This window comes from Arvicola amphibius, chromosome 5 (genome assembly GCF_903992535.2).
Source record: "Arvicola amphibius chromosome 5, mArvAmp1.2, whole genome shotgun sequence".
Taxonomy (NCBI): Eukaryota; Metazoa; Chordata; class Mammalia; order Rodentia; family Cricetidae; genus Arvicola; species Arvicola amphibius.
In genome coordinates, this window is record NC_052051.1 from 84632943 (window position 1) to 84658195 (window position 25253).

Sequence of the window (25253 nt, forward strand, 5' to 3'; positions counted from 1 at the left end):
TAAATGGAAGAAAGGCCTGGCTGGCTTTGACAGGGCAGCGCTACATGAGCTGCTGCTGTGGAAGCCGCTGCCTGGATCAGCACTAGCACCCCCTTGCTGCTCAGACATGGCCACCACAGGGCTTGATTAGATGACCATGGCTGAGTGTGTACGTGGATGGGTCAACGCCTTTCTTGTAGTGGAAAGCCTCATGCTTAGAAACCTAGGAGGGCAAGGGCCAATCCCTAAAATCTCATATCAAGCATTATAGAGCTAAAAACGATGTAATATAAATAGGTTGAATAGTATAAATTCTTATGAAAGGCTTATGAAAACCCAGAAAGTCAAAGGGCATTCATGCACACAAGTAGTATAGAAATGGTTTCCTTGAAAGATAAATCTTAGCCAGGTGGTGGTGGTGGCACACACCTTTAATCCCAGCACTCGGGAGGCAGAGCAGGAGGATCTCTGTGAGTTCGAGGCCAGCCTGGTCTACAAGAACTAGTTCCAGAACAGGCTCCAAAGCTACAGAGAAACCATGTCTCGAAAAATAAAAGAGAAAGATAAATCTTAATATACAGAATAAAATCAAAGGATATTTTATTATTATTTTTAACCTTTCCCAAAGTTTGTAGTTTGTACGTATGAATGTTTCTGATTCTGACCAGTAAAATTCTATTTTGATCCAAAATATTGTCAGACTAACTGTATGATCAAGTCCAGCTTGATTATTATAAGTCACATAAACTAATACATTTTGAAAATGAAAATCTGTTTCTTTCATAGATGATGGACATTAATTTTTTTCTAATGTTTACTCAGCATTAGCTTAGAGTGAGACTCAAAATGTATTTTCCTTAAAAAGCTGGTCATAATTTATACTTAATCTAGGCAAATTACTTAATACTTTGTTGATGGTCATATGAAAAACTCTACAATAAATAATGAAAAGAGTATGCAAAAACCACTAGCCTTTGTTTGCAATACAGAAAATACATGTTAATTCTGGACCAAAACAATCCCACTGAAATACAAAACTGATAAGGAAAAATTAAAAGATATGCAGTGACCATTTGGTGGCCAGTTATAACAAGCCAACAACCATCGTGTATAATGGAAGTGAAGGTCAGTTTTCATTTGCAGATAAGGGATGTCTTCGGTATCTTAAAAAAATATAAACTCTGAAAAAGCTTGAGAATCATATACAAAAGCAGCTGTGGGAGAGGAAGTTTGAAAACCAGAAACCGTGATAGCACCACCAGCAAGCGCGGGGTTGGTCCTGACTCTCCAGTTCTCTTATCCTGTGCAGAATTCAGATTCAAAGTGCCATATAAGTCATTAACAGCTATAAAAACTGGCCTTGAGCACAGGGTTCTATGGAGTAGTCCTACGCCCTAAGAGGCACCAATCGGTCACAAAGGCTGAGTAGCTATCCAGGTCACAAGTCCCGACGGTATAATAAATCCCGTGTTGCCTTGTCAACTTTTTGCTGGTAGTCTTCTAGTTTGTCAAGAATTTTCTGGGACAGCTGTAAGGAAAAGGAAGGCAATCACTATACAGAACAGCTTGAGGAGTGAAGACCAGAGGTATTCCTATTGGCGATGCCAGGGGCTTTGCTTCCACTCAGTGCAGAATCTGTTCTGTGATGCACAGTCGGACCCAGTCCTTCCCTGTTATATGTAACTAACATTCCTATTTTTGTAACGAATCACATTTTTGTGTTTGTAGAACTCAAACCCTTATGCACACAAGACAATGGCTCTACTACTGCGCAACATCTCCAATTTAGTTACACCACTATATATGTTTGTATGCGGCTTCCATGTGTCTGTATATGTATGTATTCATTTATTTATGAGACAAGGTATTGTGTATCCTGCTTTTTTCCTCCCAAGTGCTAGCTCACCAGTTTTTTTTTTTTTTTTTGTTCTGTTTTGAGACAAGGTCTCAGTACACAGCCCTGGTTGGCCTAGATCTCATTCTGTAGACCAAGCTAGTCTTAATGCTCAGAGATACCCCTGGGATGAAAGTTGTGCACCACAATGCCTTGCTTATGAAGATGTGAACTCAAACTCATGATCCTCCGCCTCTTCTTCACCCTATCCTACCACTGTGTTCTACCACATAGGCCACACCAGTATATTTTATTTTTCTCCCTTTTTTGAGTCAGGATCTCACTAAGATCTGGCTGTCCTGGAACTCATTCTGTCGACGAGGCTGTTCTCAGAGATCCACCTGTCTCTGCCTCCCGAGTGCTGGGATTGTTTTTATTCAAAGAATTACTAGCTCTTTTCCTGGAATGAGACCTCACATCTGATTTTTTAAAAGATTTATTTATTTATTTACTATGTATGCAGTGTTCTGGCTGCAGACCATAAAAGGACACCATACCTCATTATGAATGGTTGCGAGCCACCATGTCGTTGCTAGGAATTGAACTTAGGACCTCTGAAAAAGCAGCCAGTGCTCTTAACTGCTGAGCCATCTCTCTAGCTATTACATCTGATTTAACTGGTTTAGCTCCTTAGTAAAATACAGGACAAACATTTATTGTATTATTTTAAATTGATAGATCCAACTGATAGTAACTAACTTTCAGGGCTATCTCATCTTCCTGCTTAATCAACACCACAAATACAGTTTAGGCCTGTTAATGGTGGCTCACACCTTTAATCCCAGCACTTGGGAGGCAGAGATAGGTAGATCTCTGTTGAGTTCAATGCCAGCCTAGCCAGAGCTGTTGTTACACAGAGAAATCCTGTACAGAAAAACACAACTCCCCCAAACAAAACAAAAAAAAAAAAACCCCAAACAAATAAATAAACAAATAACCCCCTCCCAACCCCAAGAAACTAGGTTAGGTCTTGGTTTGGTGGCACATGCCTATATAGCCTAGTAGTTGGGAAGCTGAAGCTAGAAAATCATGAGTTTGGGAGCAGCTGGAGCACACACCTAACATTCGAAAACAAAAGGGAAGTGCAACAAAAAAGCAGGAACTCATACTCCTACCGCCTTTCGCTCAGTTTTGCTATGATGCCAATGTCGTATGTACCTGGGCTGACCCTAAACTCCTAAGATCAAGGGACTGATTCCTTGCCTTAGCTCCAGTAGCTAGGACTATAGGTGTGTGCTACTGTAATAAGTTGTCTGCAACCCTATCTTGTGAGTTCTGATTGACAGGGTTGGGAAGACACTTTAGCAAACAAAAAAGTCATTTTTATAAGATCAGGAAAGCAAATACTACTATTTTATGTATTCGTTTACTTTTTAGGGTAAGTTGTAGCTAGTTCCAGAACACACTGACATTTACAGATATCACGCAGGATAGTGATAGTTGAACTGAATATAGTGATAACCCTGTATTCAAGTACTATTCATCCTGTAGAACGGCCCTGCTAAGCACCTTTTAAGAAAGAACTGTAGGTCATTGTCTCTACGTAATTGAAGCCTAGATAATTCCTCCTTAAAACTTCTGAAATGGTTGTTTAGATTTTTTATTTAGAAAGGGAGTGAGGTACAGTACATTATGGGCAATAAGTGGCTTTTGTCCCCTCTCTTCTAGAGAACCGATAATCATACCTTAGGATATGCCTGCCATTAGAGCTTTGGTGAAGACAACTCAGTACTTACTACAATGTTGTGACTGTTGGCACTGTTTTCTCCAAGAGCCTGGAGAAGCTGATCAATAGAGGAGTATGGGAGCCAGACCATTGGGGCTGTTGCAGACAGTGGGAACTGAAAGAAACGTCTATTATTAACATGACATCATTTCTTCTAAGTAGTTGCTTTTGCAGGATTCTATACATGAAACATTTTAACCCACCTGCACCACCGTTAAGAAATTGTATGGGGCTCATGAGATGGTAAAGGCACTTGCCAATTTCAATTCTTGGATCACATGGTGGAAAGAAAGACATGGATCCCCCAAGTTGTTCTCTGATCACCATGTGCAGTGTGGCATATGTGTGTATGCACACACAATAAGTAAGTGTAATAAGAAAAAGGAATTACATGTACATAACACACATACTTGAATTCCTCCCTTTTCTGTCACTTAGGTTAATATATTAACACTGTTCTATCACTCATCTGATCTCTAAGAGTTCCAGTACAGCCAGAGCTACGTAATACAGAGACCATATCTCAAAAACGCCAAAAAAAGAAAGAGTGCATATTATTTGTCCATAGGATCTGAATTCGACTCCCAGAATCCTCATCAGGCAGTCAGTTCCCAACTGCCCGTGACTCTAGCTGCAGAGAAGCCAAACCTCCGGCCTTCTCAGGCACTCACAGGCAGGTGGTGCATACACATGATTAAAAATACATCCCTTTTCTCTTCCTTCCTTCCTTCCTTTAGGGAAAGAGTTCCAGGACAGGGTTTCTCTGACTGTCCTGGAACTCTGTAGACCAGGCTGGTCTCGAACTCACAGAGATCTGCCTGCCTCTGCCTCCCAAGTGCTAGGATTAAAGGAGTGCCCAACCACACCTGGCTAAAAGTAAACCTTAAAAAAGAAGAAAGTTCCCTAGAGTGTCAATATTTCACTATATAACTATATACTTTATATCAATTTACTTTAAATACTCCCTTACTTATTACTTAGTGTGGTAATACACAATCAAAAGGAAACATTCATATGCATCTACCTCAATTCCAAAGTACTGATGTCCTTTCCCTAATACAGCATCCACATATTCGGAGACCAAATCGACAGCTTCTTCTAAAAGGTCATAGTTCAGGTACAGACGAAGCAACTCAGCAGCATCAACTTTCTGTAAAAAGCAACAATTATAAGCATGTCTACTCCAGTTGAAATAGAACAGTGCTGCCTTCTAGAATGTTTTAGAAATTATGCAAGAAACCAAATGCTCACACCCCTAAATGTACTACCAAAACATATATCATTTCTGTGCATCAACAAATATCAGGTTTTCCTACTAATGTTTTTTCCCCTATTAATGTTTTCAATACAGTTGTATTTCAACTTATAAGAAACATCTAGGTAAGCAGGGCTATATAGTCCTGCCTCAAAACAAACAACACACAATTTAAAAAAAGGTTGCTTACGAGCGCCTGGGTTTATTCATCTGTTTCTTAGATTTGTAAACTGCCCAAGAGCCCAGTTACCTCCAGGTATACAGTAAAACCCCCTCTGTTGAACGGCTTTTCTCTTCTGTTTTGTGATCCAAGACATGTTTTAATTTGTCCCTAGTTCAACTTTACATTAGTAATGTCAACATGTCTTCCTAGAAATGCTGAACACTAAAGTGACAGGATATATACAACAATTCTTAGAAATAATGAAATGCAAAAGTACCACCAGTTTTAAATTTATATTTTATGTAAATCAAGTGATTGAAAGACAAACAGCCTCACTTATGAACAGTAAGTATGCTTTACTATATTACATGAAGATATTGTACCACTTCCCCACTACCACCCAAGTCAAGGTTTCTCTGTGTAGCCCTGGCTGTCCTGGAACTCCCTCTGTAGACCAGGCTGGTCTTGAACTCAGAGATCCACCTGCCTCTGCCTCCTGAGTACTGGGATTAAAGGTGAGCACCACCAGCCAGATCCTCTGTATTCCATTATAGTGAGGATACTGTACTCAATGGCACTTTATTATAATGAAGATGCTTTCTTTGTTCTGATATAATCTCAACTTAACTCTTCCTATTTTAGCTACTTTTCTCTACTTTCCTCTCTCTCTCTCTCTCTCTCTCTCTCTCTCTCTCTCTCTCTCTCTCTGCAGGGTTTCATGATCTTGAATTTCTGACCCTGTATGTGCACCACCACACCCAGTTTATGCAGTGCTAGAGATTAAGTTCAGTACTTCCTCTATGCTAGGTAAACTGTTTCGGTTTTTTTGAGACAGGGTCTTGCTATGTAACCCAGGCTGGCCTTGAATTTCTGCTCAGTCTTCCAAGTTCTCTAATTACAAATGCCTAACACCATACTTGGTTGTTCTTTTGACAAACAAACATAAAACCTCTATAAAAGTGCTTCATATTATTATCTTCAAACTCAAGTGTACATCCTAAGCAGATCAGAAATGCTTGCCTCAGCAGCATAAATGCTAAAGTTGGAATGATAAATAGAAGATTGGCATGGCTCCTATATAAGAACAGCACATGAACTCATGAAACTTATATACTAAAACAACAACAGCAAAAACTTGGTTTGGTGCTGCACACTTTAATAGTTGGAGGGGTATGGTGGTGGAATTTGAACCTAGTCTGGTTTACATAGTAAATTCAAGACCAGCCCAGTTTATAGTAAATTCTAGGCCAGCCAGAACTACAGTGGAACCCTGTCTCAAATAAATAAATAAATAAATAAATAAATAAATAAATGAGCTTGTCAAAATGTGGAGTTCTGTTATCTTGCCCCAGATAATCTTACTTTGTAATCTTAAATGAGACCCAGGAATCTACATTTTAAAGAAGATACCATTCAAGCCATTTTGCTATAGATGATGTTTGTATAGTCCAGATGTGGATTCCTATGTTAGAGGTCTAGCTCCCCCTCCATGTGATAGCACTGGGAGAGAAAGGAACCTTTGAGAAGTGGGACCAAGTGGGGGATGTTTAGATGGAGGGGGGCACTGTCCACTCTGAAGAGATTAAACTAGTTCTCAAGGCTGAATTGTTCTCTGGCTTCCTGTCTGATGACATGACCATATTATTCTCCCATGCATTCCCATCACAGTGCAATCTGCTATGATATAACACAGTACTCACTGAGGGCAACAACAATGAGCCATGTGTTCTTCATGTTTAGCTTATAAAACTGTGAGAAAAAAACCCCATCTTTCTCTATGAAGCTAGCCTGCCCAGGTACTTCTTCATGTGAACAGACAATAGACCAATATATAATCCTGATTCTAAAAACACTGTTGTACTAATTGGTAATCATTCTACCCACTGCTATCAATTTTCTGAGCAACAATAGTAGATACTGTACCATATCTAATAATACTACTCATTACTCTCATAAATTCACTGTTTAGTGAGTACAGAAGTAGATAGTAATCTAATTATTAATCCGTGAAACTTTAAATCTAAATTCCTAGTACTCAATTGCTAGAATGCTTACTTAAATCCCCATTACTATGTGTGGAACTTAAATTATTTTAGTCCTGTTAGTTGTGATTGAGATATAAATATACTCCCCTCTTCCACCTTTTGCCAGTGTCTCATTTAGCGCAGGCACGGAACTCGCTCTGTAGCGATGGCTGCCTCTACCACCCAAGCACTGTCACCGTAACTGGCTGGCGAGTCACAACATTTTCTCAAATTGTCACCCCTCTTCAATGTCACATACCTTGTAACTGTTTATAAGCCAGTTAGGCAGAGGGACTCCATGAGACAACAACTTGTTAATCACACCATGATGGTACAAGTTATTCTGGACTCTGTGTCTTCCCAGGTAAGTCGACAGCAGCCGCCACGCTTCATCTGCAGCACTGAAGAGGAAAGGACGGAGGGTCAGACCCTGTTAATCGTTAGAGCGGGCTGACGAGGAACACAGGTCGATCCTAAGAGCCCACTACCTGCCTCCTGAGCGCTGGGATTACAGGTGTGAGCAGACACACTGAAGCTGTTTCAGATTGGAAAAGATTATTAGTTCACACTTATTTTAGTGTGTGTGGGGGTTCATACACCATGCCATCCATCTGGAAGTTACAGAGCAACTTTTAAGAGTTGACTCTCTTTTCTACAATGTGGGTACCAGGGAATCAAATTAGGGTCCTCTGTGAGAGCAGTAAGTATGTGCTCTTAACTGCTAAGTCATCTCTCCAGTTAACAAATGAATTCGTAATACAGCTAAATGATAACTAGAAATTAGATGAGCTAATAAAAACTGGAGCTACAGACAGCCGTGAACTGACATGCAGGAGCTGGGAACTGAACCCAGGTCTGCTGGAAGAGCAGTCAGTGCTCTTAACTGCTGAGCCATCTCTCCAGCCCCAAAAACATTTTAAAAAGAAATCAAATGAGTTAAGATTTATTTTTCTCGTACTAACTACATACAATTTATTTAATTCCTTTGTTCTATGATTTTAAAGAAAAAAAGAAATTGGTTCACATCATTAGTACTAATCTCCCAAACTGACCAAGCAATAGATTCATGTAGAAAACAATTAAAACAATTTTTATGTATATGAATATTTTATCTGTATGTATGTATGTATATGCACCACGTGTGTTCCTGGTGCCCATGGAGGCCAGAAGTTGGTACTGGATGCCCCTGGAACTGTAGTTATGATCCACCATATAAATGTTACAACTAAATCTGGTCCTCTGCAAGAGCAGCATGTACTTTTAACTTCTGAGCCATCTGTCCAGCTTCTCATGAAAAAATTTCAATGTTCTCTGAACAAAAGAATTTAAAAAAGAAAAAGAAAAAAATTTTAATATTCTAAACTTCAGGGTTTAAAAATAGTAACAGAGAACTTGTGCTAGACGGAGCAGTGGTGACCTATATGACAGTACTTGATCCGTGGAGGTGAGAGATCAAGAATTCAAGACCAGCCTGCTTATAGGAAACCCTGTCTCAAAAAAACAAAACAAACAGATTCAATGCAATGCCCATCAAAGTCTTCAAAGACCTTGAATGAACAGTACTCAACTTCATATGGAAAAGCAAAAACCCCAGGATAGCCAAAACAATCCCATACAATAAAAGAACTTCTGGAGGCATCACAATCCCTGACTTCAAACTCTACTACAGAGCTACAGTACTGAAAACAGCCTGGTATTGGCATAAGAACAGAATGGAGGACCAATGGAACCAAATAGAAGACCCGGATATTAACCCACACACCTGATATTTGATGAAGCAAAAAATATCAAATGGAAAAAAGAAAGCATATTTAACAAGTGGTGCTGGCATAACTGGAATTCAACATGTAGAAGAATGAAAATAGACCCATATCTATCACCATGCACAAAACTCAAGTCCAAATGGATCAACTCCTCAACATAAAGCCCAGCCACACTGAACCTCACAGAAGAGAAAGTGGGAAGTATACTTGAACGCATTGACACAGGGAACCATTTCCTAAATAGAACCCCAGTAGCACAGACAATAAAATAAGAGCAACAATGAATAAATGGGAATTCCTGAAACTGAAAAGCTTCTGTAAAGCAAAGGACATGGCCAACAAGACAAAACGACAGCCTACAGAATGGGAAAAGATCTTCACTAACCCCACATCAGACAGAGGCCTCATCTCCAAAATATACAAAGAACTCAAGAAATTGGACACCAAAAGATCATATAATCCAATAAAAAAATTGGAGTACAGACCTAAACAGAGAACTCTCAACAGAGAAATCTAAAATGGCTGAAAGACACTTAAGGAAATGTTCAACATCCTTAGTCATCAGAGAAATGCAAATCAAAACAACTCTGAGATTCCATCTTACACCTGTAAGAACGGCCAAGATCAAAAACACTGATGACAACTTATGCTGGAGAGGTTGTGGGGGAAAGGGAACACTTCTGCATTGCTGGTGGGAATGCAAGCTGGTACAACTCCTGTGGATGTCAGTGTGGCGATTTCTCAGAAAATGAGGAAACAGCCTTCCTCAAGACCCAGTAATACCACTTTGGGTATATATCCAAAGGATGCTCAATCGTGCCACAAGGACATGTGTTCAACTATGTTCATAGCAGCTTTGTTTGTCATAGCCAGAACCTGGAAACAACCTAAATGCCCCTCAACCAAAGAATGAATAAGGAAAATGTGGTACATTTACATAATGGAGTACTACAGAGCAGAAAAAAATAACGACATCTTGAATTTTGCAGGAAAATGGATGGAGCTAGAAAACATTATTTTGAGTGAGGTAACGCAGACACAGAAAGACAATTATCACATGTACTCACTCATAGGTGGTTTTTAAACATAAAGCAAAGAAAGCCAGCCTACAAACCACACTCCCAGAGAACTCAGTCAACAATGAGGACACTAAGAGAGACTTACATAGATTTGGTCTATATGGGAAGTAGAAAAAGACAAGATCTCCTGAGTAAATTGGGGGAGGGCTGAAAGGCGGAGGAGAGAGGCATTGAGGGGAGCAGAGAAAAATGTAGAGCTCAATAAATATCAATAAAAAAGTGAAAAAAAAATTAAAACACATAAAAAAAAAACAAAAAAAAAAACAAAAATAAAAACAAGCTGGGCAGTGGTGGTATATACCTTTAATCTTAGCACTTGAGAGGCAGAGGCAGGCAGATCTCTCAGTTCGAGGCCAGCCTGGTCTATAATGCAAGCTCCAGGACAGCCAGAGCTGTTAGAGAAACCCTGTCTCCAAAACCAAACAATGACCTATAAAGAAAACAAACCACTTGACCACAGATCTCTTAGGAGGTACAGGTGCTTTCTGATAAGCCTATCATCCTCAGTTTGATCCCTGGGACCTACAAGATGAAAGAGACTCCTGGAAGCCGTCCTCTGACCCACACATACTCCCTGAGGAAGCTATGCAATTCTCCAAATTGCAATAAAAAAGAAAGAAAGAAAGGAAGAAAGAAAGAAAGAAAGAAAGAAAGAAAGAAAGAAAGAAAGAAAGAAAGAAAGAAAGAAAACAAAAGCAAACACCCAACTGTTAAGAGTCAGTGTGAAATGGCTTGGTGGGTAAAGGTCCTTGCTGAGTAAGTCTAGAGATCAGAGTCAGGTCAAGGGACCCAGGTAAAGGCAGGTTTACTGACTCCATTGTTTCCCACTAAAACTAAAAATAGAGAGTAAAAAGGCTGTAATTTGAAATGGTCCCTCCAAGCTCATATGTTAGAAACAGTTTTAAAACAAGACCTACTTATTTACTTTTTTTTCTTTTTCTTTTTTTTTGAGACAGGGTTTCTCTGGGTAGCCCTGGTTGCCCAGAAACTTAATCTGTAGACCAGGCTGGTCTGGAACTCAGAGACAGAGATCCCTTCTTCAGCCTCGCAAGTGCCACTGTCTACTTCATGGCACAAGATTTATGTGCATGCATGTATGTTACGGGTCTGTCGCCCATCATCCATCATCCATCTATGCATGTGTACAGGAGTCAGAGTCCTGGAGGTGACGTCACAGATGGCTGTGAGCTGGCAGTATGGGTGCTGGGAACCGACTGAGCCACCTCTCCAGCCCTCACTATGGCAGCAATCTCCAATGTAATCGTTTTGAGAAACATGGTCTACTAAGAGGCTCCTGCCTCATGAACATATCAGCGTCCCTATGAAGAAGTGGATTAATCATGGTGGATAGACTTAGTGTAAAGGAGAGACTATTCCTTTCTTGATATAGGAAGAAGGTCCTTAATGTTGGACTTTTAGCTTCCAGAACATGAAGAAGAGAACATTGTACTTTTTATAGATCATACAAGCACAGATATGCTGTAACATCAGTACAGAACAGATTTAAACAAGAACTTTCAGATTCTAAAACACTATCATTTTAAATACTAAACTGCATAATACAGCATAAATGCATTTCATAAAAGGTAGTTTACTAGAATTGGGATTGTTTGAGAGGATTCTGAAGAGTCTGAGTTTCTTGGGTCTTGAGCAGAGTAAACACATAAAGGAGGTCAGAGCAAAGCGGACACCTGAGGACAGTGCAGGCTGTAAATAGGGTACTGATGGCAGCCGTAAGTCTCAGTGTGGTAGAAGGAATGGGGGAAATCACAGCTGAGCCAAGAAAATAAAAACCTTTAAGACTCATTTTTTTTAAAAAAAAATAATCTCATTTTTCGCCTTTGTGTGTATTTGTGCATCACATGCGCCAATACCCAGAAGGGGGTGTTGGATCCCCTGGAACCAGAGTTACAGGAAGTTGTGAGCTGCCATGTGGGTGCTGGAAATTAAACCCAGGTCCTTTGAAGGAACAGTGAGTGCTCTTAAAAGACGGAGTGATCTCTTCAGTCCCAAGGCTGTGGGTTGTTTGTTTGTTTGTTTGTTTGTTTTTCCCTTTGAGAAATGTTCTTGCTATGTTGCCCAGGCTGGCCTTAATTTTGTGGTGAGGAGTGATATTCTTGCCCCAGTCTTGAAAGTAGCTGTGAACCTGGGCTGTCTATTCCACACTGAGCTAAGAGGTCCCTCTGCTTTTGAGGAAGGGGATATGGAGAGACAATACATCATGGTCTTAACTGTAACTGTCAGCCTAACCATAAATTTCCAGTTTTTATTTTTATTTTGAGACAGGGTCTCTCTATTAAGTAGCTCTGGCTGCTACAGAGCTTGTTATGTAGACCAGGCTGGCCCCACACTCACAGACTGCCACCTGTCCCTGCTCCTAGGTGCTGGGATTAAAGCCAAGCACCACTACACCCAGCATTTTTAATTTACTTTTTAAAAAGACTTATGACTGTTAAGTCGCCTGATGTGGGGCTAGGAGCCAAACTTGAGTCTTGCAAGGAATAAGCCCCTTTTTAATTAAATAATTATGTTTGAGACAGGGTTTCTACCTAGCTCTGGCTATGACGGAACTCACTGTGTAGACCAGGCTGACTTCAAACTCACAGAGAACAGCTTGCTTAGTTCTGGGACTAAAGGTGTATGCCATGTCTGGCTGTAACATGTACTCTTAACCACTGAGCCATCTCTCCAAACTAACTTCCAGATTCTATAAAAACTTAGCAGAAGGCTGGAGGGATAGCTCAGATACTTCTCCAGAAGACCCACATTTATTCCCAGCATCAGTATTAAGTGGTTACAACTTCCTGTAACTTGAAAATACACAAATACACACACACACACACACACACACACACACACACACACCATATAAATAAAGACAGGTATGACATTACATGAGTGCAAACAATCCCATCAATTAGGAGGGTGAGGCAGGAGAACTGAAAATTTGAGAAAAGTGTGGGCTACATAATAAGATCATATTTAAAAACGACAATAAGAAACCTCAAATTAAGGCAGGTGGTTGGGGCGCACGCCTTTAATCCCAGGATTTAGGAGGCAGAGGCAAGTGGATCTCAGTGAGTTCGAAGCCAGCCTGGATTACAAAATGAGTTTCAGGACAGCCAGGACTGATACACAGATCAGTGTACCCTGTCTCGAAAAGAAAAACAAAAATTCTAAATGTTATCTATTCAAGGAAAGAGTGCTATAGCTTTGCAAAGGGGGAATCTATCAGGCCTAGAGGAACACTAGGCTACCTGGACTCCTTCGTAGTGATGACAGAAGACAGCTGATTGGCTGCTAGCCAGGCCCAGGCTTCTGCTTGTGCTGCTTCTCCTCCAAACTGCAATTTGATGCACCTGCAATGAAAACGGTCCAACAGTGGTAACTACCCACTGAAGTGCCACGGTCCAACAGTGGTGCCTAACCACTGAAGTGCCACGGTCCAACAGTGGTAACTAACCACTGAAGTGCCACGGTCCAACAGTGGTGACTAACCACTGAAGTGCCACGGTCCAACAGTGGTGACTAACCACTGAAGTGCCACGGTCCAACAGTGGTGACTAACCACTGAAGTGCCACGGTCCAACAGTGGTGACTAACCACTGAAGTGCCACGGTCCAACCGTGGTGACTAACCACTGAAGTGCCACGGTCCAACAGTGGTGACTAACCACTGAAGTGCCACGGTCCAACAGTGGTGACTAACCACTGAAGTGCCACGGTCCAACAGTGGTGACTAACCACTGAAGTGCCACGGTCCAACAGTGGTGACTAACCACTGAAGTGCCACTTGACTTTGCTACTACATCTAGGCAGATAAGTCGACTTTAGCTCTGGCCTATCACTGAGTTCATTACTAGTACACTGGCTTCTCCTCCTTCTAAAAGTCACACAGCTGGATGATCCATATGCCTATTAGTTGTCAAGAAACATTGCACACCTTCAATCCCAGCACTTGGGAGACAGAGGAAGGTAGATTGCTGAGATTTCAGCCAGCCTTGGCTACAGAGTCCCTATCTCAAAACTAAAATATATATATATATATGGGTGTTTTGCCTCAGGTATGTCTATTCACCATTTGCAAGCCTGGTGGTACATGTGGAGGCCAAGCACCTAGTGCTCTCAGCCTTCGAGCTATCTCTCCAGCTTCCCAAATTAGAATGTTTCACAAACGAGTTACCAGTAGCTATATAAGGTCAATAAAAAGTTGTCTGTAATACCAGCACTTAGAAGGCTGGAGTACCTATGACTTTTAGGCCAGCCCGGGTTATATGGAGATAAACCCTGTCTCAAAAAACAAGTGCTAGGAGCAGACCTTAGGAAGGACCCCGCACAAGCTAGGCAAGTCTATCACCATGCTAAACTCCAGCTCATCAATACTTTTTAGGGATAGTTGAGTGGCTGAGTGGATAAAGTGCTTGTTACGCAAGTGTAGGACACAAGTTTGATCCCCAGCAACCGAATAAAAAGCTGGGCATGGTGGCATGAAGTAATCCCAGTGTTGGGGAGGTAGAAACAGGAGCACTGGTTCATCAACCTAGCCTAACAGGCAAGACGCCAGTGAGATCCTATCTCAAAACTAAGGTGGAAGTTCAAGAGAACAATATCCCAAGTTATCTTTACACACACACATGAGAAAGAGGGCAAACAAGAAACAGTTTTCAAAAATGACTACAAGAGCCAAAAGCTATCCCAAAGGATTGAAAAGTGCACATGCCTCATCTAGAATGAACACTATTATCATCATCTAACTCAGAGTGTCTTTCCAAGAAAGCTTAAAAATCAAGATGTTTGGTTTGTTTTTGAGACATGGTCTATATAACTGAGGCTAGCCTTGAACTCGATTCTCCTGCCTTTACCTGTCCTCTACTCCTGATAAAGATTATGTTTAAAATAAAATTGTAAGTTATCAATTTAAAAAATTCCTGCATAAATCAGAGCACCTCTTTATAATGGTTTAGCAGCTTCTGATTATTTGTTATCACACTAAATAATAAGACAGAATTTCTGATTAGAAAATTAGACTTTTTGTTGTTGTTTTTTGAAACAGAGTTTCTCTGCATAGCCTTGGAGCCTGTTCTAGAACTCACTCTGTAGACCAGGCTGGCCTCAAACTCAGAGATCCACCTGCCTCTGCCTCCCAAGTACTGGGATTAAAGGCATATGCCACTGCCACCCAGAGACATTAAGGCAATTAAAAGTTAATTTTTACTTACTTAAAAGCAAGCCCCTCAAAGACTGGGGTTAAGGGAAGCTTAAAAGTCTGACACAGTGATATGGCAGTGTCAAAAAGGCCAGCCTGAACCAGAAGAGTGACCATCTCCTTCGCTGATGAACTTCCTGTGGAAATGGAATAGAGCCAGTTAGTGCACCTAAGGGTATACACAAATGAGACAAAAAGCTCTGATTGTTGACAAACATCTGAATAACACCACTGCCTGGTCCTGTGCCACTGGTACTGCTTGGCTAGAAGTTGACTCCTACCTGCAATGGCAATCGCTGATGGGTCATGCCGAGCCAACGCAAGGCGAATTCGAGCTAAAGAACATTCTTTTTCCAGATCTTCCAGTTCCAGAATTTCAATTTGTCGATTGCCTAAAAATGAAATAAATTTGATTACCCAAAGTATAAGGAAGTATCTATTAAGTGAACTTGTTACTTTTGAGGGACATTAAATCATTTCACTTTGGGGGCGAGAGGGACAAGGTCTCTCAGTTGAATTCTCCAAGGCATAGAGGAAGAAATGAAGAAAACAGAGGATTCATTAAAAATTAAGCAATGTCCCTTTATTTATACACACAGCTGAGTCAAACAAAATGACCAGAAATAAAACTTGCACTTGGGGAGTAGTTAGTGTTTCAAAAACTCAATTTAGCTGTTAAACTCCCTAAGTGAGAAAGGCGGGATTAAATCTGGAGTTCAAGCTCTTTCTTTGTGAAAGGCCATGAGCTGTTTATAAAGGATTCTGATGAAGATGTCTGATACTGAATTAACTTAAAACACAATAACCAACACAAACACTTTCTACTTTCTATTTTTTGAGACTATTTCTTTTGTTGAACCTAGAAACTCCCAGTTGGGTCAGATTAGCTGGCCAGTGAGCTCCAGTATCTTTCTTCCTCTTCTTCAGAGCTAGGTTACAAGTGTACATCATATGCACATGTGGGTTAGGGGATCTGAACAGAGGCCCTCATGCCTGCACAGCAGACACTTTATACTTTTTTTTAGAAGATATGAGTTATCTTCTAAACCTAAGAAAAACACCTCCCTAGCCCCCTGAGACAGGGTTTCTCCGTGTAGCCTCAGCTGTCCTGGAACTTGCTATATTTGTTTTGTTTTTCTTCCAGACAGGGTTTTTCTGTAGGTTTGGGCTTTTTCCTGGAACTCACTCTGTAGACCAGGCTGGCTGACAGTATGGTATTTTCAAAGGCTTCTTAAGACAACCTTTACCAGATTAGAAAGTTGAAACTAAAACAAAATAATGTAATTTGACCATATGTACCATGTGTAGTATTAATAGTATATATGCTACCAGCTGTCTATAATATAATCACTGTAACACACACACACACACACACACACACACACACACACACACACACAGCCTTAATCCATATGCCTCCTAAACTGTAGCAATAGCTACTGTCCAGAGATGAGAAACCCCTGACTCACTTGGGGCAACTGTGCACTCGCCATCATGATTCCTCTTGGGAGATGCGCCAGGGCGATCAGACTGAAAACAAAAACAATGGCTTAGCTGCAAAGATAGTTATTTTTTTTTTTATTTTGGATGGGGGGTGGTTGAGACAAGGTCTCTCTGTGTAGCCTTGGCTGTCCTAGAACTCACAAAGATCCACCTGCCTCTGCCTCCTGGGATTAAAGTGCTGTCTGTACTACCTCTGCCTACCTAAAAGACAATACTTTATTTTTATATCATTAACTACTAAAGCATTCATGCCTAAATTCTCAAGAGAATTTTGTTTATTTTTTTTTTTATTTTTTAATGGCAGGGCCTCACTATATAGCTTAGTCTGTCCTAGAATTCACTATGTAAATCAGGCTAACCTCAAAGCCACAGAGTCTAACTGCTTCTGCTTCCAAAGTGCTGGGATCAAAGGTACAGGGATACTGAAACCGTCATTCAACAAAATGGAGCTGATTATCAAGGACTCATTTATCTACCAAATGTTATTCACACCAGGCCATAGATTTGATCTGTATATAAATCACATGCTTCTCACCAGCTCCATAGTTCTATCATCAGTGGTAACTTTGGGCAATAGCCTAGTAACACAAACAACTATCGGCAGGATAAGAAAAACTGTATTTGCCTTCTCAAATGCTAACTATTAAAAACAAGACTGAATTTAAAAGTGCCTATCATGTAATAAGCACGTTTTTGAGACAGGGTCTCATGTAGATGAGGCTAGCTGGCCTTAAATTCAGTACATGGCTGAGGCTACATTTGAAGTCCTGGTCCTCCTTGTCTCTACTTCCTGCGTGCTGGTATTATAGGTATGTGCCACCATCACCAGCACCTTTAGTAGACATTTTAAATTAAATGAAGCGGGGGCTGGAGAGATGGCTCAGTGGATAAGAGCACTGGCTGCTCTTCCAGAGGTCCTGAGTTCAATTTCCAGCAACCACATGGTGGCTCACAACCATCTGTAATGAGATCTGGTGCCCTCTTCTGGCATGTGGGCATACATGGAGGCAGAATGTTGTATACATAATAAATAAATAAATCTTTTAAAAAAATTAAGCAAAATGAAACTTAAAACAAAACAAAACAAAAAACCCAAAACCAAAAACTAATGATTCAAAAATACTACAAAGAAAAGCTTTCATACCACTGCCCCAGAAGCTGGCTGGACGATCCACGCGTATTCTGGACGGATAAGGCGTAAACAGTTAATAGCAGCCAGGTAGCAGTTGCCTTGCTTCTCGAGTCCCCGGAGAGTTCGAACTTCTCTGCCAAGGCGCATACCATATTCAAACATCACTGTACCAGCTATGAGACAAGAATAAATTAGACAGAAATGTTTCTTTACAGATACACATGAGATACTAAAATTTTGAGGAAACACTGTGTGTAATGTAAAGCCACACACAGAAGCTGCTGTGGCACCTTTTCCGGGAATGTAAAAAATACAGCGTCTGTGAGCCCTGGTTGGTCTTGAATTCATTCACTTTGCAGCTAAAGATGACACTGAGTTCTTAATCCTGCATTTATGTCCCAATTGGTGGATTACAGGTAAGCACCACCATGTGTCTCTGTGTATGTCTGTGAGTGTGAGTGAAGGACAGAGGACAGACTTGGGTGTTGTTCTGCAGGAGCCATCTGTCTGCAGTTCTCCTCCGGCTGAGCCAGCTGGCCACGGAGCCCTAGAAAGTGCCATCTGTCTCCACTCAGGATGACAAGAGCACACAAGCCCACACCCAGCGTTTCCTATGCCTGCTCACCATGAGCATTACTGACTGTGAAGCTCGCTCCCAGGCCCCCAGTTTTGGCTTTTTGAAAGCAAGACTTTGAAGAGACTATACTGAAGAATTATTTACAACAGCCAAAATGCAGAAATGATTCATGTATCCACTGATAGATGGAAAGTAAAATATAATATTTTGATAACACCTATAACATGTTTTTGGGGGGTGTAGTGGTGCTAGTAATCAAACCCAGAGCCTCCATACATGCTAAGCAAGTTTTCTGCCACTGAACCATATAACTCAATATTAAAAAGGAAAACAAAAAGGAAATTCTAACACACGCAGCTGCATGGATGAATCCTAAAGTCAAGCTAATTTAAATAAGCCAGTTCCAAAGACAAGTACTGCAGACCGCAGCAGTCGAACTCCGAGACGGTAACGGGAATAGCGCACGTTAGAGATGGAGAGTGCGGAGAGACAGTGGCACAGACCTCCAGTTTCTTAGGAGGAAAGAGTGTTTGGAGAGTGGTCATATAACACTTGGAATGTCCAGCTACCTCTGAACAGTTCACTTACAAATGGCTAACCCAGAAAGGTGGGAGGGGGGGGAGAGGGAAGGCTAGAAGTAGTTTAGTCACAGAGCCTAAATGCTTGGGCCTCTGAGTTTGAGCTCCAATATGAAAAAGAAAACAAAGAAAAGACAAAAACAATAGTAAAAACTGCCAACATGGGGCTGGTGAGACAGCTCAGTAAATAAAGGCACTTAATGCTAAACTGGACAACCTGCATTTGATCCCTGGAACCCACATGGTCAGAGGAGAGAACCAACTCTGTGAACTGGCCTCTGAGCCACAAGTCTCTCCTAACACATGTACATAGAAGTTAATTTAAAACTCTACTCTAAAGAGCTGGTTCAGGGGTAAGAGCTTGTGTTACTGTTGCAGAAGCCTTGAGCTCAATTCCCAGCACCCACGATGGGCAACCAACCACTTCTACCTTTCAAAAATGTATAGCAAAGTAAACTCTCTCTCTCTCTCTCTCTCTCTCTCTCTATATATATATATATATATATATATATATATATATGTGTGTGTGTGTGTGTGTATGTGTGTGTATGTATATGTGTATACATGTATGTATGTATGTATGTATGTATGTATGTATAGCTCATCTCTCCAGGACCCTGTAGTCCTTTAAAAAAAAAGTGATAAAATGTACACAGCATAAAATTCACCATTTAGTGGGTCATTTTTAGTTGTTTAATATAGGATATTTGCTTATATGTATGTCTGTCCATCACCTAGTATTCTGTGCATTTGGTACCTGAATTCTGGTCCGTATGATTGTGCAGCAAGCGTTTTTAACTGCTGAGCTAATTCTTTAGTCCTCATTTTTATTTTTCTTGGTATAAGAGGATGTTGCCTGTAGTGGTGGTGAACATCTTTAATCCCAGCACTCAGGAGACAGAGACAGGTGGATCTCTGTGAGTTTGAGGCCACCCTGATCTATTTAGCGAGTTCCAGGACAGCCAGAGCTACATAGTGAGACGAGAGAGAGTAAGAGAGAAAGAGAGAGAAAACCAAGTGGTGTCAGTCACGCCTTTAATACCAGCACTTGGGAGGCAAAAGTGGGTGGATCTCTTGGTTCAAGGCCAACTTGGTCTATAGAAAAAGAGAATGCCCATAGTCATCTGCAGTATTTATATATTAAAAGTTATGACATCTTTTAACATGATCAGCAAATAGAAGTGGTCTATGAAACCCAAAATCAGGTCACCAGGCAGCAAGCACCTTTACCTGCTAAGCCATCTTGATGGTCAAAATTTAGATTACTAAGATATCATTTTATCAAATGATTAATTTTTTGTCCTCAGTTTTGAGAACTGAGCCTAGGGTAGTAAACATGCTAGGCCAAATAATCTGCCACTGAACTATATCCTCATATCTCCTCTAAAATTATTACTTGAGACAGGATCTCCCTATGTAGCAGCACTGGTTGGCCTGGAACTTGCTATGTAGACCAGGCTGGCCTCTGCTGGATTCAAGGTGTGCGCTGCCACTCAGACCACCTCATACCACTTCATCTTCAGTCTAGGCCCCGCCCCCTACACTCTACAACCCTATTTTTAGACTTGGTCCAAGAATGACCTACAACTTTTGATCTTCATGCCTCCAACTCCCAGGTACTAGGTGTGGTGTGTACCACCATTCTTCCTTAATGTGGTACTGATCAATAACCCAGAGCTTGCTGCATGCTAGGCAAACACACAACCAACCGAGTTATATCCAGGTCTATATCTCTTCACAGGTTTTATTAAGTCAACCCTAAAGAAATTTTTGACCAAAGGTTTATCCAACACAGGCTATCCATGCACTCGTGATCCCCGTTCCTCAACCTTCCAAGTGCTGGGAATAAAGGTATACACTACAATGCGTACTCATTTGATAACTTTTTTTGCTTGTTTGTTTATTTTTTTTTTTTTTTCGAGACAGGGTTTCTCTGGTTATCAGCTGTAGCTGTCCTGGAACTAGCTCTTGTAAACCAAGCTGGCCTCTAACTCACAGAGATCCACCTGCCTCTGCTTCCAGAGCCCTGGGATTAAAGGCGTGTGCCACCACCATCGGGCTATTTATTTACTTTTTTTTGAGACAAAGTTCCATTACTATCGGCTGGCCTGAGCGCCTTTACATAGGCCGTGCAGACTCCAGTTCACAGAGACTCACCTGCCTCTGGAGTTCTGGGATCAAAGTCAAGTTGTTCATATAATTATCTATTTAATTTTAATTTGGTTTTTCAAGACAGGGTTTCTCTGTGTTTATGTAGCCTTGGTTGTCCTGTAATTCAGTCTGTAGACTAGGCTGGCCTTGAACTCACAGAGATCTGCTGCCTCTGCCTCCTATTGCTACCACCATCCAGCTTTCATTTAATTACACTTCTAAACATCAAACTGTCATCTCTTTTAAAAGAATCTGAATGACACTGAAGGGACATGATAATTCAACAACTGATAATAGGGAAGACTATATATTATACTCAGATGACTTACACAAAGGAGCACAAAGTGCTTTTAGTTTGAGAAAGCCAATATTCCCTTCACAATCAGAAGAAAATGTAGAGTACCAGCTCACTGGAAATCACTTGAAAATGTTCTAGAATGGGACCACATACACAATCAATTCTTTTAAACATGACACGATTTCTTAAAAATTTATTTTTATTTCATGTGCTTTGTGTTTTTTTTTTTTTTAAATCTGTCTTGTATGTCTGTGTGAGTGTGTCAGATTTTGGAGTTACAAACAGTTGTGAGTTGCCATGTGGGTGCTGGGAATTGAACCCAGGTCCTCTGGTGGAGTAGTAGCTCTCTCAACACGAGCCATCTCTCCAGCCCCAGTTTTCCAATGTTATTGGACAAGTATATATTTCCTAGTGTTACTAGATAATCATCAAAAGGTTGACACTAGTTTTGTTCTTAAATATATTTAAAATACATGTCCAATATACAATGTCTTTGGAAATATGACTAAACTCATAAAGTTGCTTTCAACACCCAGGTTCCGGTTTAGTTGCTCACCTTTTCGGTAATTGTGGCGGTAGATGTGAAAAGCATAGAGAAGTTCATAGTAATTGTGAGTCATAAGGTCCACAGCTCTAGCACGTGATTCAATTATTCCTACAACCTATCAAAAGATGAGCAATAAGATCTTGAAGTTAATAACATGCACGGCAATCAAAAGACTTGTTACTCAATGAAAGTGGACAGATTAATTACCTCATTATGCAGATTCACATAGGGAAACGCTACGAGGTCCTGCAATTGGGAGCGCTCGCAAAGAACCACCACCAGCTGTCGCAAGCAGTCCAGCTGACTGCAAGGAGAGAGGAGGAGGGCAAATTGTCTTAGCAAGTTAAAAAGGGCTGGTAAACTGTCTTCTCTAAAAATGACAAGGAGATTGATTACCTGCTGGAATCAGGAATTTGGGTTAAGGCCTCATATGCTTGGCTATTGTGACCCAAGTCCAAATGATGTTTGAAAATGCATGTTCTTAAAATAGCCTGAACCAAATATCAAAGAAAGAGCATTAGAAATTAAAATACTGTATCGATAACAAATCTTAAGGAAAACAATCAAACTTAGTTTGTACCTGACTTTTCCAGTCATCACCGGTTTCAGTAATTGCTGCCGCAGCCAGCTGAATAATCAGTTCAGGCAATCCAACAACACCCAGTAGACTTAAAACCTACAAAGTTAAGAAATTTGTGTTAAAATTCATGTGACTGGGGGCCTAAGAGAGCCCAGTGGTTCAGAGCATGTTAGCTCTGGCAGTGTACCTAACTAAGTTCAACTCCCAGCACTCACATCAGAGAGCACACATCTGTCCATAACGTTAGCTCTGGGGAGATCCCCAGCCTCCTTGGGCACTGGCATTCACATACACAGAAGCAAACAGATTAAAAAAAATTAACCTGACAGTAGAACGCTAATGGTTCTAAGTTACTCATAAAGATAATTAGGTGAGATCATGATGAAATAAGACGTGCTGACAAAGGAACTGAGTGTGGCTCCATGGCAGGCCCTGCAGAGATGGTGTGTTTGAGGGCCTGGTCAGTTAACTAGCATCACAGGGTGAGGTGCCAAGATGGACAGAATAATTTGGATAATATTTAAAATTTTTCAGCTGAGCTGTGCATTACAGTGCTTATCTGTAATCCCGGATTTGGGATGTGATAGTAAGAGGAAGAAGGACAGTGAGTTCAGCCAGTCTGGGCTACATGGGATGCTACACCCAAACCCAACCAGTCAACTAATCAACCCATCCAACCACAGCTCAGCATAAAATCCATTTGTCTTACCAGAAAATGACACTACAACAACAATAGGCCCTAGCTATAGATTAATTTTGCTTGCTACTGTTAGGCTGAAACAGGTGAAATTTAAGAGATAATTCAAACATTCTATATAGAACACCTAAGAACCACTACTAATGAATAGTAGGTCATTCAGGGCTTTTGATCGCCCTATCTATCTATCTATCTATCTATCTATCTATCTATCTATCTATCTATCTATCTATCTATCTATCTGTCTATCTATCTATCTACTTACTTATTTAATAGACAGGGCTTCATTATATTACCAGAGTTAATGGAACTCCTGAACTCAAGTACTTCTCATGCCTCAGTCCCCAAACACTGAGAGCACAGCAGGAGCACTGCTCTCCCTGCGGACAGGCCTGATGAAGTGATGAGAACCCCCAAAGGCATGGGGTGTCCGCACCAGTGAGCTCAGAGCACACAGCTCACACTGATTGCCGGAGACTCTATGGTGCTCTCACGGCAGATGGAAGACTTTACAGACTATCAGTAAAGGACAACATGTCCAAGTTTACTCAGTCTTGGTATTCAAATTCCCACATTGAAACTACAGGTTTTACCACTACAGTTTCCAAGATAGTTTAATAACAAGGTAACACTTCTTCATCTATCCCCTTGATCTGCTTTGCTTCTATCAAATATTTAGTAACATCACTACACACCACACACACACACACACACACACACACACACACACGTATACAGTGACAGGCTTTAGTTAGTTTTGCTTGCTACACACACACACACACAGTCTCCTTCCCACTCCCACCAAGAATCAAGGAAGTGATTTTGAAAGAATAACTACAATTTTACTATAGGTTGATCATCCCTAAGCTAAAAATCTGAAATTCAAAATTTTCTTTTTTCCCCCCTACTTTTTATTGATATTTTATGGATTTCACATCCTGCATCCTGATCCCATTTATCTCCCCATCCCTTGGTATTCACTCTATGTCCTTTGATCTCCACCCCCAAAATAAAACTTAAAAGACAAAAAAAAGTACCATCGTGGAAGCTGCAGTGTGACAGTGAGCCACACAGTGAGCCCTCTAGCCTATATTTATTCGTAAGAGTCCACTGCAATGAGTCATTGGACTGGTTTGAGGCCTCTGGCTTCTGCTACATTGTCAATATCTCCGGGACTCCTCTTGGATAACCTGTTGCCCTGTGTCATGGAGATCTTGTAGCTTTGGATTTGCAGAACTGGCCCTTTCATGTGCTCCAGCAGTTCACAGACTGGGTGGGGTTCTGGGCCTGCATGGTAGCGAGGTTGGTCAGTCGGGCAGCTCTCCCTGTCCTTAACACCAGGATGAGCTCTCCAGCACTGCCCCAGCTCGCTCACCCAATGCAGTAGGCAGCAAGGGACAGGGACAGTTCTCGTGCTCTCGGGCCAGCTCTACTGTGCTGCATAGGCTTGGTGCATGGTCTGCTGTGTTGGGAATATTATTTTAAGGTGTGTTGCCTTTGTTTAATTCTGTGAAGCTGTAATACTTTGCTTGTCTAGAACGCCTGATGGAAAAAAGATAGGCAGGGCTGGCAGGCAGAGAGGATCTAGAAGGACAGAACTGGGAGAAGGGGACTGGAGGAGAAAGAGCCAGAGAGGAGAACATCAAGGGACAGCCACCCAACTACACAATCCACAGAGTAAGAGTTACGAAGTAAGAGAACGGGAAAAGCCCAGAGACAAAAAGTAGACGGGATAATACAGGTTAAGGAAAGCAGGCAATAAACAAGCCGAGGTAAGGCTGGATGTTTGTAACTAAGAATAAGACTCTTGTGGGATTCATTTGGGAGCTGGATGGCGAACCCCAGCTCTCCCACCTGACACAGCGCGCGCGCGCGTGTGTGTAATTCTCTCCCTTGTCTACGCGCTGCACAGCAGATGAGTTCAGTGTCACTTTAAATGGAAACTCCTACACATGCTCTCACATGAGTGTCTCAGTCAGATCACAGAGGGCTGGGGAGACGACCCACTCACCAACAAAGCAGTTGCTGTTCAAGTATGAGAACTTGAATCTGGATCCCCAACACACAAAAGGTAGGGAGGGCATGGCCGCGCGTAATATTAA

The 25253-nt window shown here is 41.2% G+C and overlaps 1 protein-coding gene and 1 non-coding gene across 2 annotated transcripts in view; one reads left to right on the forward strand and one right to left on the reverse strand.

Annotated features, from left to right (window-relative positions):
- Positions 1–555: 555 nt before the first annotated feature.
- Nup160 (nucleoporin 160) overlaps positions 556–25253 on the reverse strand; it is a 60838-nt gene continuing 36140 nt past the window's right edge. The window contains exons 24-36 of the mRNA XM_038331567.1: positions 22455–22550; positions 22271–22365; positions 22082–22178; positions 21884–21989; positions 17736–17896; positions 16558–16618; positions 15370–15480; positions 15102–15225; positions 13141–13242; positions 7301–7442; positions 4624–4749; positions 3610–3714; positions 556–1507 (exon numbers count right to left, since the gene is read on the reverse strand). Coding sequence (XP_038187495.1) covers positions 1418–1507; positions 3610–3714; positions 4624–4749; positions 7301–7442; positions 13141–13242; positions 15102–15225; positions 15370–15480; positions 16558–16618; positions 17736–17896; positions 21884–21989; positions 22082–22178; positions 22271–22365; positions 22455–22550 — 1416 coding nt within the window. The 3' untranslated portion in view covers positions 556–1417. The remainder of the gene's footprint in view (positions 1508–3609; positions 3715–4623; positions 4750–7300; positions 7443–13140; positions 13243–15101; positions 15226–15369; positions 15481–16557; positions 16619–17735; positions 17897–21883; positions 21990–22081; positions 22179–22270; positions 22366–22454; positions 22551–25253) is intronic.
- On the forward strand, positions 6030–6136 carry LOC119815922. Its single transcript, XR_005285599.1, has one exon. It is a non-coding gene; the product is annotated as a U6 spliceosomal RNA (small nuclear RNA).